At 45.8% G+C, this 12,781-nt stretch overlaps 1 protein-coding gene across 3 annotated transcripts in view; it reads left to right on the top strand.

Annotated features, from left to right (window-relative positions):
• Positions 1-12,781, top strand: part of DHX29 (DExH-box helicase 29) — a 67,937-nt gene that overhangs the window by 27,854 nt on the left and 27,302 nt on the right. For all 3 annotated transcript variants that reach the window (XM_088469414.1, XM_088469415.1, XM_088469416.1), the window contains exons 13-15: positions 9,028-9,171; positions 9,858-10,034; positions 10,431-10,571. In XM_088469414.1, coding sequence (XP_088325540.1) covers positions 9,028-9,171; positions 9,858-10,034; positions 10,431-10,571 — 462 coding nt within the window. The remainder of the gene's footprint in view (positions 1-9,027; positions 9,172-9,857; positions 10,035-10,430; positions 10,572-12,781) is intronic.

Raw genomic sequence — 12,781 nt, forward strand, 5'->3', positions numbered from 1 at the left:
CAGGCAAGCTAATAAATCTCCTTTTTCACCGCATATGGGATCGATGTCACAGGAAGTGACACACCCCGAAAACATGCGCAACATGCCTGCATTTGGGTTGCCACCTCTCAGTTGCCGCCCACAAACAGCACAGTGCGACTCATGCGACAGTTTAGGTAATCTGTGCATACGTAACAGTTCGCTGCCAGTAGACTTCCTCATACCTGCGCCTGTAGCAGGTGCTTGTGGTGGCTCTTTCTCAGTGCTGCATTCAATGAATTGTAATCCGCCTGTCCCAGTGGCTTCAGTCTCTGCCGAACAACCTTGGGCCCAGGGGCTGGCTTCTCTTTCCTCTTCTTCTTCTCCTTCCTCCTCTTCTTCTCCTTCCTCTTCTTCTCCTTCCTCTTCTTCTTCTTCTCCTTCCTTTTCTTCTTCTCCTTCGTCTTGCTCCTTTTCTCCTTCATCCACTAGGGGACACTGGAGTTCAAGACAGTGGGGTATAGACGGTGGTAGAGTAGAGCCTGGCACTTTAAAAAAAATCTAGAAGTGTGACTGGCTCCTCCCCCTCTATGCCCCATCAGCCCCAGTTTTTAGAATGTGCCCGAGAGAGCCGGAAGCACATCAGGCTGTCTCCAGCCTTTTTTGAGTATAATTTATTTTATTTTATTTTTTTAGAGCTTTTTATTTAAAGCATTGAGGACAGGCAGACTGTTTACTGTGGCAGTCTGCCTGCTACGTGGGAGCCGCCGGGAGGGCACCACACGGCTACTGCAGCCTGTGTCCGGTGACCCTGAGGGGGGACTTTAAACAGAGTCATCAGACTCCATGAGGACCCGACACAACTGAAACCGGTTCGTGTCCGGGTTTCCTCATTTGCCCCCCAGCCCAGCAACCCGGCCGCAGCAGTTGGTAAGTATATCCCACCACTCCTGACTAGCTGGAGCGGTGGGCCAAAACGCTGGGCTTAGGGACAGCGCGTGCTGCGCGCTTGTCATACACAGCTCCTTCCAACCTGCCACGTGGTGGTGTCGGAGCTGCTGACGAGACCCGCCGCTGCACTCAACAGTCAGCGTCAGGGTCTCTGGCTTATTCCTAGCCATCACCCTCTTAATTGAAGGAGGGGATGGAGCGCGGCCCCTGCAACATCAAAAGCGCGGTGATGCCGCGGCGGTCACTGAGGACACCTGCTCCTCCCTCCTCTATATAGGATTTGTAATGCTGGGTGAGTAGATCACACAGTAATGATAGACGCCGCACTGCTGCTCATTAAACAGTACAGCGCTGACAGGCGAGGTACCGCCATCTGCACAAGCAGTGTAAGGTGCCGGCTTCGGAAGCCAGACGAGTCCCTCTACAGGAGGCAGTGCAGCGCTGACAAGCAGCGCGGTCCTTGGCGCGCATATATATAAAAGCCGGTATTATGGAAAGGGCGCGTCATGCATGTTAGCGGCGCCATCTATAGTCTGGCCCGTGCTCTCCCTCATCTGAGAGCAGCGCGGTTCTACCAGTGCTCGCTTCAGCAGATAGATTAGCTCTATAGCAAAAGGGCTTTAATGTTATAACTAACCAGCAGCTCTCCTCTAATATACAAAGGAGGAGACGCCGCGACCCTATGCTTTTTAGTGGCTGGGCTGACAGACGGAGCGGTGTCATCCCACAGCCCCCGGACGGGCACTTAGTACTTCAGCGGCGGCATGGCTTCCTCCACTAACGTGTAGCAGCCTGCTTTTGGGGGTGTTTTCCTGTTAGCGCAGCAGCGCAGACATTCTCTGCATTAGTTCCCCCGCGAAGAGGCACCCAGACGGAGTGCTGTGCAGACAGCCGCCTGCATGAGGGAAAGCACATTAAGTGTAATGGTTAGCGTTACTGCCTCACAGCACTGAGGTTATGGGTTCAGTTCCCGCTACGGCCCTAACTGTGTGGAGTTTGTATATTCTCCCTGTACTTGCGTGGGTTTCCTACGGGTACTCCGGTTTCCTCCCACACTCCAGCAGCCGCCTCCCGTTTTCCCTCTTTCGGGCTGCCCTAACAGCAGGGATTATTAGCGTGGGTCTCCTACGCGCCACCCTCCCCCTCCTACGCTGGGAATGCTGAAGCGCAAAAGGTAGGGGATGCCTGTCACTGTTTGACAGGAGTAGTGCTAGCTATAGTAGATAGCTGGTTGCTAGCAGTATGGGAACTAGCCCAATACCCTTTTTGCTTAACACCGCATTATGCGGTTATGAAAGTAAATGACTGGTATTACCTCCTGTCAGGCTTCCCCTTGGTTCTATACAAAGGTTGCATAGCTTTATCTAATTGCTTGTGAAGGCTACCTCAGGGTGCACTAGCTACCCTGCCTAAATGAACATTGTTTTACATTGGCTCACCTTAGTCACTGTTCTGGTGCTGCTGCCAGAATTTATGGTTATAGCATACCCTTAACCAAGGGTTAGCAGATTATTGCGTCCCATACCCAGGTTATGGCTCACCTTATAGAGGGGCAGTACTCTTCCCATACATATATGTGGCAGCACATATACTAACTTATAGGCTGGTTTTTAAAAAACTTCTAGTTCTCACCAGCCTTCTGTGTTTACCTTAGAAGGTATGCATATGTGCATCTATATAGATTATATTTAAGGTGCTCCATTCAGCAGCACATACAAGAGGAAGTTAGTTACTGCCGGTGTGGGGGTTGGCATTGCTGCCTCACAGCATGGAGGTTGTCTTTTTGATTCCCGCTTTTAAAGTAAGTAACCAGTAACAGAAGGGTCCCAGGATAGTCTGGGATAGCACGCTGCTAAAATATCCTGCTTCCTATGCCGTAGCAGAATGACGACCACAGGCGGCACATGAGCAGTTCCCCTGCGTGGAGGTAAGCCACATGTATGTATTTATATTTTATACTAAGCCCTGCTTTAAAATATATACATGTCTGGAGTGAATTTTGTCTTGTGGCTCAATTCCTTCCATAGCTCTACTATTGCTCATGTTCTATTTTCAAATTATTATCGTCACCTACTAATCTTGTATGTAGGTATGCATGTTTGGAGATAAATATCTATCGCTTCTTATCCTTACCATAAAGGTAGAGGTAGGATCTGTTATCAGTTTTATGTCTGGTACATAGCATATTTTATAAGAGAGGTTTGCGATTGGAGGCTGGTCTCTCCTGATGCGGTAGTTAATACAATAACTCCGCTTTACACCATCTGTCCCTAAGGTTTTGTATGTGGGTATATACCTATATTCCACGGATGGGAAGCCGCCTGGGATTACCAATAGCTGTCAGCTTTATCCATATATATATATATTAATGGTGGCTCTATAGATTAGAGTCAAGTTCTGCAGCTTACATAATGATAGTCGCAATTCCCTAAGGCATTGCTTCTGTTATGAACCCTATACATAACTGGGGCCTTCTTGTATGTACATGTATATATATATATATATATAGTAGCTCAGATGGTGTGGTGGTTGGCGTTCCCGCCTCCCAGCGCGGAGGTTGTGGGTTCGGTTCCCACCTTTCCCACATCAGTGTGGAGTTTGTATACTCTCCCTGTGGCACTCTGGTTTACTCCAAATGTGAGTGGCCAACTTGTCACCATATAAATAACTGGTGATTATTTAATCATATGTACTTTAATCCTCCTGGGGTTATAGTTCTGTTCTTGTCAGTCCCTATCTATGACGCCCCCCTTTAGGGTGATCTATGATTATTTTCAACTTTGCACTTGGTAGCAAACTTATAAGACACTAAGAAGGCGGGATATTTGTGTTATGTATGTATATGTGTGTATAATATATGTATGTGTGTGCGTATGTATGTGTATATATATATATATATATATATATGTATGTATATATATATATATGTAGCATGCTGATCTCCTGAGGCAGGACATGTATAGATATGGCATGCTGATCTCCCCGTGCAGGAGTCTGACAAGTAAACTTGCTGTGTAGGCACTACTCTTCCTTTCAAAGAGATTGCCTTCTCATGCAACTATGTTGTCTGTGTGTATGTGTGTATATATACTGATATATTCCCATTCCTTGTATGAATATTTTCTAATAATTGGAAAAACCTGGTTTTTAACCCTATGGGGGTTATCACTACAGATATATCCCTTCTTTTCTGGGGATAACGAACGCACTCTGTCTATGTACAGGTACCCTTCTCCGTATAGATTCCGGTACTCCATATTATTGTCTTGTCACACATTTTAATACATGAGTGTCTAAAGGGCCCCTAGGTACACTCTATCTGTACATAGAGCATCCAGGTTCTATTCCATCCTCAGGGCTTCATTTGTTAAATTAAATGAAGGCCTAGGGCCACCCGCTGATATAGGCAGGGTCAGGCCTGGATTGTATTAGATTTGTGGGCGTAATACACACTTCACCTTTATAAGTGTTAATGTACTGATACTTACACGAGCAGACCGTTTTCTGTTTTATGAAAAGTTTCTATATGGATACACATCCCTAATATAACCAGCTCAGGTGCAGAGTACTGTTGTACAACCTTCTTGTCTCCACTAACATTTTGCTAGTTTATACAGTGTTTTCTACCTCAACATCTCCAGGCTGAAGTCCGTGCTGTAGAGCATAGGGTCTTAGCCCACTGAAGCTACTCCCTATACCTGATGGGGCAGGTTGCTGTGAGATGGAAAAGGTCAGTGACATTCTACATAGCGTCCAGAGGGCTTTTGGACGCTCATAGGTAAGCGGCCTTACCCCACTAATGCCCAACCTGACATGGCATAGCCGTTATTCTCCCTTATGCACCCTAGTGGTGGTCCTAGCAGCCATCCGCTCTGTTAATCAGTTGGCTCTACATTTTAGAGCTTCCCTGGTGCATAGTTTTAACATTGAGATTAGTGACACTATTCTACTAGAATCTGTTGACTGGTACCTGACTGGTACTTTCAGGGTTGTCCTAGTGCTCTAGCCTTGCTGTATGGAATGCTTCCCTATATTGGTAGCTCTCCCTGGGTGGCTGTTGCATACGTGCTCTTTAACTGCTAGGGTATCCTGGGTGTTTCAGAATATGTTCAGGCCAGCAGTTGGTACTGTCTACGCACTTCTATCATGTTGGGAATTGTCTGTTGTTTTGGAGTTTATGGCTGTGATTTTCTTTTCAGCTGCAGGTGTTCAGTCGCTGTTTTCTACTCTGTTTTCGGAGTGGGGTTCTGCTGTCTGACCCTCTGAAGGTATTGTAATCTCAATCCTCTAGATGCTGCCTCTGCTTCGTCCCCAGTGTGATCTCCACTCATGGTCTTTTCCTTCTGCTGGTTTACAACTTTGTAGTAGTTGGACCTCCAGAATGGTTGATGGTGACTGTTCGGCCTTGACTTTTACCTCCCTGCAAATCTCTTTGTTAGGAGTCTGTGGACAGGATCAGCACTGTTTCTGTAGATTGGTATCGTTATACTTGTATCTATATGATTATGTCCAACAGTGCTGGTATTCTGCTTTCTGCGACAGCTGCAGTTTCCTGTTTCCGAATCTGGTACGGTTTTCTCGAATTTTGTTCTCGGGTTACTGCCCTTCTCATATGGATTCTGGTTGGAGCTCTCTGCTCCCAATAGTCTGGTTTGGTCTGTTTTCAGCTGAGTTTACAGGGTTCTGATGCTTCTCACCTGAGGGTGTTTTCTCGCTAGCCACTTATTCCATTCTATTTACGCTGTAAGTTGTGGAAGTTCTGTGTCTGTTCCGCTTGGAGTTCTGATTGTCTCCTGGCTCACTACACTTGATCCTCCGCTCTTGCCTTCCATTGAACCTCTGGTTCTTGGCGGTCCCTGTTTCTGTTGGCCAAAGGGTCGGCATGTTCTCCGCGCTTCCCACCCAGGAGGTTGGCTTTGGGACGTCCCCACTGTCTTGAACTCCAGTGTCCCCTAGTGGATGAAGGAGAAAACAGGATTTTGGTACTTACCGATAAATCCCTTTCTCCGATTCCACAGGGGACACTGGACGCCCGCCCAGCGCTGCGTACCTGCCAGTTGTTTGGTTCCTTCTATGGTTGTGTGACTGCATAATTCCCTGCAGTGGTTTCCTCTGTTCTCCTTCAGTCGGTCTTGTTTCGTTCTGTGGTCTTCTCCTTCTCCTTGTTTTCCTGTTGTCCTCCGTCTCCTCTCGGGCTCAGTTCTTAAACTGGGGCTGATGGGGCATAGAGGGGGAGGAGCCAGTCACACTTCTAGATTTTTTTTAAAGTGCCAGGCTCTACTCTACCACCGTCTATACCCCACTGTCTTGAACTCCAGTGTCCCCTGTGGAATCGGAGAAAGGGATTTATCGGTAAGTACCAAAATCCTGTTTTCTTCTCCTTAATTTTCTTCTACTTCCTCTTTTTCCTTTTCTTCTCCTTTCTCTTCTCCTTCCTCCTACCCTTCTCCTTCCTTTTCCTCATCTCCTTCCTCTTCCCCCTCTTCCCTTTTTCCTCCTCTCACATCCTCCTCCTCTCACTTGCTCCCTCCCTTCTCCTCTTCTGTCCTCCCCCCTCCATTCCTCCTCTCTCCCTTCTCCTCTTCTGTCCTCCCCCCTCCCTTCCTCCTCTCTCCCTTCTCCTCTTCTGTCCTCCCCCCTCCCTTCCTACTCTCTCCCTGCTCCTCTTCTGTCCTCCCCCCTTCCTTCCTCCTCTCTCCCTTCTCCTCTTCTGTCCTCCCCCCTCCCTTCCTCCTCTGTCACTTCTCCCTCCCTCCTCTTCTTCTCTCCTCTCACTCCCTTCTTCCTCTTTTTCAACTTCCTCTTTCTAATCTTCCTCTCCTTCCTCTTCCTCTTTTCCTACCTCCCCTTCCTCCTTTCCTACTCCTCTCCCTTCCATCCTCCTCCCCTTCCTCTTCCCTTCTTCCTCCTTCTATTTTCTCCTCTTCCTCTCCTTCCTTTTCTTCTGCCTCTTTCTCTTCACTCTCCCCTTCTCCCCTCCATCCTCTTCTTCCTTCTCTCCCTTCCTGCTCTCCCTTCCTCCTTCCTCTTCTTCTCCTTGCTCTTCTTCTCTCTCCTCTTCCCCTTGCTCTTCTTCTCCCTCCTATTCTTCCACCTCTTCCCCTTTCTCCTCTCCCTTCCTCCCCTTCCTCTTCTTCTCCTTCTCTCTCCTCTTTCCCTTCCTCTCTCCTCTTCTTTTTCTTCCTCCATGCTGCTTCAGCGTGTTCCCTCGCATGAGTACTGCTTTGGGACGTCCCCAGAGTTCCAAGTGGACCACAAAGAAGTAGGAGAAAACAGGATGTTTGTACTTAACAGTAAAATAGTTTTCTCCGATTCCTTGGAGGACACTGTGCACCATCCCAGCGGCTCTGGTTGTTGTTGTTTGTTCGGCTGTCTATTGTGTTTTCCAGTTGCGATATTTTAATTCATGTGTCACTGTTAAAATTACAGTTGTCAATGTGGATGAGCATAGAGGTCGGATATAGTGGATAGACGTAGATATCATAGAGGCAGATATAAGGGCCAGATGTAGATAGTAAAGGGGCTGATATAGAGGACAGATTCAAATCATAGGGGGCTGATATAGGGGACAGATTCAGATCATAGGGGGCTGATATAGGGGACATAATTAGACAGCATAGAGGGTGGATATAAGGGACCGCCCCTTAAATGCTGGATCAGCCCCTTAGATAGCACTTTAATAGTTAAAGAAAAAGCCATAGTTGCTTTGAGGTGAAAATAAAGAAGGTATTTACAAAAGTAATTTTTCGTCTTGACATATATGGCAGTGGAAACTTAAGGACCGGATTGTGTGTCTCTGGTTGTGGGACAGCTGTTGTTTAAAGCAGCTTTTCCATGAGTCCTATCACTATTTACACTGCCAGGCAGTAAAAGTGCGCACGCATGGACAGAGGACCTCATTCAGAGTCGGTCGTTGCGGCCGCACGGTCGTAAGGGAAAAGGGGCCGGATATGCAAATGATGCACTCGCAAGTTGCGTCCTTAAGATCGGATCGTTAGCTGGCCGACCAAGGGGAGGATGCGGCCGTAAGACAAAAAATACGCCCCCTTCTCGTACGCATTACACGTCATCTCCGGCCATATAAGGATTAATCGAGACCATCGGAACTAGTCTTAGAGCTTAAGGTTGACCATACCCTCTCTTAAGCACTACGATCAGGTCAGTGTACAAACCACCCATGTCACGTGTGCCATGACACTACTTTGTTAATTATGCACTCCCATAAAACGCCGTTCGCATAATTAGGCACGCCTGCGTTCAGATCTCCACTCCCCCGTTTTCAAGCACCTTCCCCTGTTACCACCCACAAACGCCTCATTCTGTCACTCAAACTACCGACCTTGCTGTGTTCAAGGAGAGAGAAATTTCTGATCGTAGCAGCTAGTTTGCGCTCGCACATTGCGCACTTTACGCATGCGCAGTTTAGCGAACATCGGTGGCGTACGACTGTGTGGCCGCAACGACCGACTCTGAATGAGGTCCAGAGTTCAGGCATGTTCACAGAGAGGGCTGCTCTAGAGTGTGCCATCGGGAAATTCAGTTCAGATTGACGATCATGACAATGGGACAGAGCGCTCATAGTTGCATAGTACTTGCCCAATGTTTTGCTCTCCTGTCATTTCTGTGCCTTGTAAACAAAATTATATATAAAATTACTTATTTTGTCATTTATATTTATGTCTTGATAAAAGAGCTAGCGGCTCTGAAACGTCAACCTGCACAAGACTGTGTCTGCCTGTTATTGAAGCATTGTTAGTCCCTGAGTGCCATCAAAGTTGCACATTGGTCTATACATATATCTGATGGGCACCAGGGCATGTTGAGATTTGCAATGTGAGTGGCGAACACATATATATATAAATATATATAAATGTATTTATGGACTCCACTAAATTAATATTATCCGCCCTGTCCAACACAACTCTTATGTGCATTGTCAGGAGTGGGTAAAGTGGAGTTCTGGCATCAAATCTATTAGCCTCAGAATTTTTTTGTATGTACCCAAGGAAGACATAAGTAGAAATGACCCCAAATGGCTAAATGCTCCTGGGATTTGGCCTGCATCGATGACAATGGATAACACAACAAAAATACAACTGAAGCTCTTTCTTCTCCTAGAATTCTCTGTGTGGGTATCAGATGCGTATGGAATCTAGAACAGGGGAATCCACCAGGCTCCTGTACTGTACCACAGGCGTCTTGCTGCGCAAATTACAGGAAGACAGTCTGCTAAAGAACATAACACACGTCATCGTGGACGAGGTGAGTAGGTCAGCAGAGATTTTAATATTTTCTTTTATAAATCTAAAATTAAGAAACCACAACGATCATTTAGGAGCTGCAAAAGTGCACGGGCTGTTCACTATCTCATTAATGCTCATGAATATTCCTGGCTCCCCAAAAGATGGATAAAACTGTCAGGCAGTGGTTTTGTTAGTTTTTAATTGATGCTCCTTTTGCCATCTGTCTGGAGTGGGTTTGGGAAGAGAGATGGCTGAAGATTGCTGGCATAGATGGCACATATGATTGGATGTAGCCGGGTCGGGAACAGGATGCCGTCGCTCGGGATCCCAGTTGTCAGCATCCCGACATCGCCGCAACCTAAACCTAGCCCCCCCCCCTAGTGACTAACCCTAACCTTCCCCCTAGTGCCTAACCCTAACCTTCCCCCTAACCCCACTACTTATAGTCGAGATTCCAGTGCCGGCATTCTGAGCTCCAGCTTCCCGACAGTCGGGATTTACATAACCAATCATGTGCTGTCCTTTATCTTACCCCATCCGCTATTCAACGCTACCAGTTATTGCTTTTAAGGCAGCCTTTGCAAGGAATGGTGTAGAAGCCCTTTAGGTGCCAACTTTTATAACATTTAATTTTTCTGGTTATGGCCAAATAAGTTTTCGTTTGCTTGTCTACAATTCCTATACCATCTGTCTCCCTATACACAGGTACACGAGAGAACGGTGCAGTCTGACTTCCTGCTCATCATCCTCAGGGAAATCCTGCACAAGCGTTCAGACCTGCACCTCGTGCTCATGAGCGCCACTGTGGACAGCAACAAGTTTTCCAGCTACTTCTCACACTGCCCCATCATACGGATTTCTGGGAGGACCTACCCGGTCGAGGTGTGTGTACGTCACGGTAAATGCATTCTGTAGGCTGGGGAAGTTGTGTACTTTTACACATCCCTGATTTCCCGTGGTACTGTTTGTCGCGATGCGATGGGAAATGCCGGCGTTTCCGGGTGGAAATGCCAACCTCCCACCATCGATGTTCTGCGATACGTCGCCAGATCGCAGACATTTCACATGTTAAATGTCCGCGATTTGACAATTGCGATAATTTTTTGATCGCAATCGTCAAATCGGCAAAATCCAACATGTTGGATTTCTGCTATCCTGCGATGCCGGGTTGCAGCATCGCGGGATCGCGGCAATCCGTTGCTAATGTATGGGGCCCAGTAGTCATAACTTGGTCAGGTTACCTTTGTGTGCTGATATCCCGTGCGCTGTTTCTTGAAGGTTTTCCACCTGGAAGATGTTGTGGAGGAAACCGGTTTCGTTCTGGAAAAGGACTCTGAGTATTGTCAAAAGTTCCTAGAGGATGATGAGGAAATAACTCTTAATATTACCAGCAAAGGAGGAGGCACCCAAAAATATCAGGTACTGTTTTCTATCATATAATCATAGCTTGTAAATGTGATGGTACAGCAACAAGTTGCTTATATTTCAATGCACAAGCGATGACCTCATCTCATGTACTGTGAAGTCTTGTCTGGAGCTCCTCAGTAATCACGTTTACTCTGCATTTACAGTACGTGCATGAAGGTAACTAGAAATGTCTGGGCTCCATTACAAACTTTTTACAGTGACTATCTGTCTGCCCCATCCCCGTTCAGTGTCCAATAGTGTTCATTCTAGCACCCTGCACCTGTCACGACCTGTACAGTTCCTCTTTCCTGCCTGGGGTGTTCCTCTCTGCTCTGGTGCTTCTAGCATTCTCCGCTCTGGATCTCAGCAGTTTGTTTCATAAGCTGAGTCTGCTAGAAGCACCAGAGCAGAGAGCGACAGGTGCAGAGTGCTAGAATGAACACACTATCCAATAGGGCAGAGTAGTTGTTGCATTGGTATAAATCTGATACATTACTCTGTATTGCATATACAGTCATCTTCATTACTCTCCGAATCATATTCAGTCACCATCTGGATGAATTCATGGGGCAAGGTCCCCTGTGATGTTGGGCCGCTACAGATATACCTATTCCCTGGCCCTTCCTCTTTTTGAGGAAACGTTGCTAGTTGTTCAACACAAAATGGAATTGGAACTCTGAATATCCTTGACAGCTTAGGAGTGGAAAACTATATCCAACAACATATTCATAATGACCAAATGTATCATCATTCTGAAATATGGTAAACATGATACACCAGCTATACCATACTCCAGATAAGCTTCATAAAATGTGGCCTAATTCTTCTGAACATTGCTGAAGGATCTGTGGCGAGATTGGGAGATCATAACATCTATGGTTGGGAGACCTTAAGTTGATTGAGTTACTAAGTCAAGTCTTCCCTAGTACCTGAAATAGCCATTTTTCACTGTATCTCCCACAACGTCAATGACATAGCTGATACATTACAAGTTTTATTCTTATTGCTACCAGATCATAGCCCCTTTTGCCATCTCTTTCTAAGATCATATCCAATAGATAGAAGTGCTACAGTATGGAAACCCTGGGATTCAAGTTTTCCAAATTGGCCTCCTGAACTCAGAACAAGGGGCAGTTGTAGTAATGATTATTATACTGAGCACCTAACTCCCCCCACATTCCAACTTAGACCCTTAGCCTTATAGGTTACTGGTTTTTCCCTTGATCTATTGTACTTTTACATCTGTGTTCTCCATAGTTTTGGTAATCTCCTCTTACCTTCACGTCTTTCCACTGTTCTTATTTACTTCACACTTATTTTTACTCTGTATAGAAAAACCAATGCTGTTTGGAATTCTCATTTGCTAGGTATACTGTCTGTAATTAATATCTGTAAACTCCAGAGTAACTTTAAATTTAATTATCTAGTCAGATCTTATCTCCTAGCTTCATGGGATGCTGTTTTGGCTCTGCTTGCTTGTATTAGAATTTTATGACTTGTTTCTGGTGTGGGTGAGGGTATTGAGGGTGTGTGTAATCAGTGACTACACATGTTATGCTTAACTATATAATCAGTAGGTTACAACGCTTTAGGCTTGTACAAGGCTTCTAGGTTTTATTTCAAAGTGGGTCTACATGTACAGCATAACTTAAAGAGTTAGTCAGGAGTTAAGCAGGAGGAAGACAGGAGGACAACATTTTAAAAGAACTCTCTATAACTTGGAAAAAAGCAAAGGATCTTCTGAGCTTCTGGAAACCCTGCTACTCAGCAACCAGCTTCCATTATAATCTGGACACACCTTTTACCAACACCCTGCTTCAGCATTGTAAGCAACTACCTGCTTACTGAACACTTAATACTTGTATGTTTGCGTTTCTTCTCTACATTGTTTAAATCATTCCAATACCACTGTCAATTTATCTTTATACCACTGTAGTACCTACCATTGTTTCACACGTATACCCTTTTTTTTTTTTTTTATATATATATATATATATATATTTTCATACTTTAGACTAATTCTCAAGTCTTGCTACTTTAACAGCTCTATACTCTTTTTTTGGTTATAATATACTATTGTAGTTGTGCCTTTACATCTTCCAGCACTGTTCTTCCTTTTATCTGATTTTGACCTTTGACCTGTACTGCTCCCTCATCTCACACTCATTACTACTACTGACTCCCCCCCCCCACCCCCCGACTGCCTCATCTACACGATATCT

Source organism: Taudactylus pleione, unplaced genomic scaffold (genome assembly GCF_031769625.1).
Source record: "Taudactylus pleione unplaced genomic scaffold, aTauple2 ptg000092l, whole genome shotgun sequence".
NCBI classification, from domain to species: domain Eukaryota; kingdom Metazoa; phylum Chordata; class Amphibia; order Anura; family Myobatrachidae; genus Taudactylus; species Taudactylus pleione.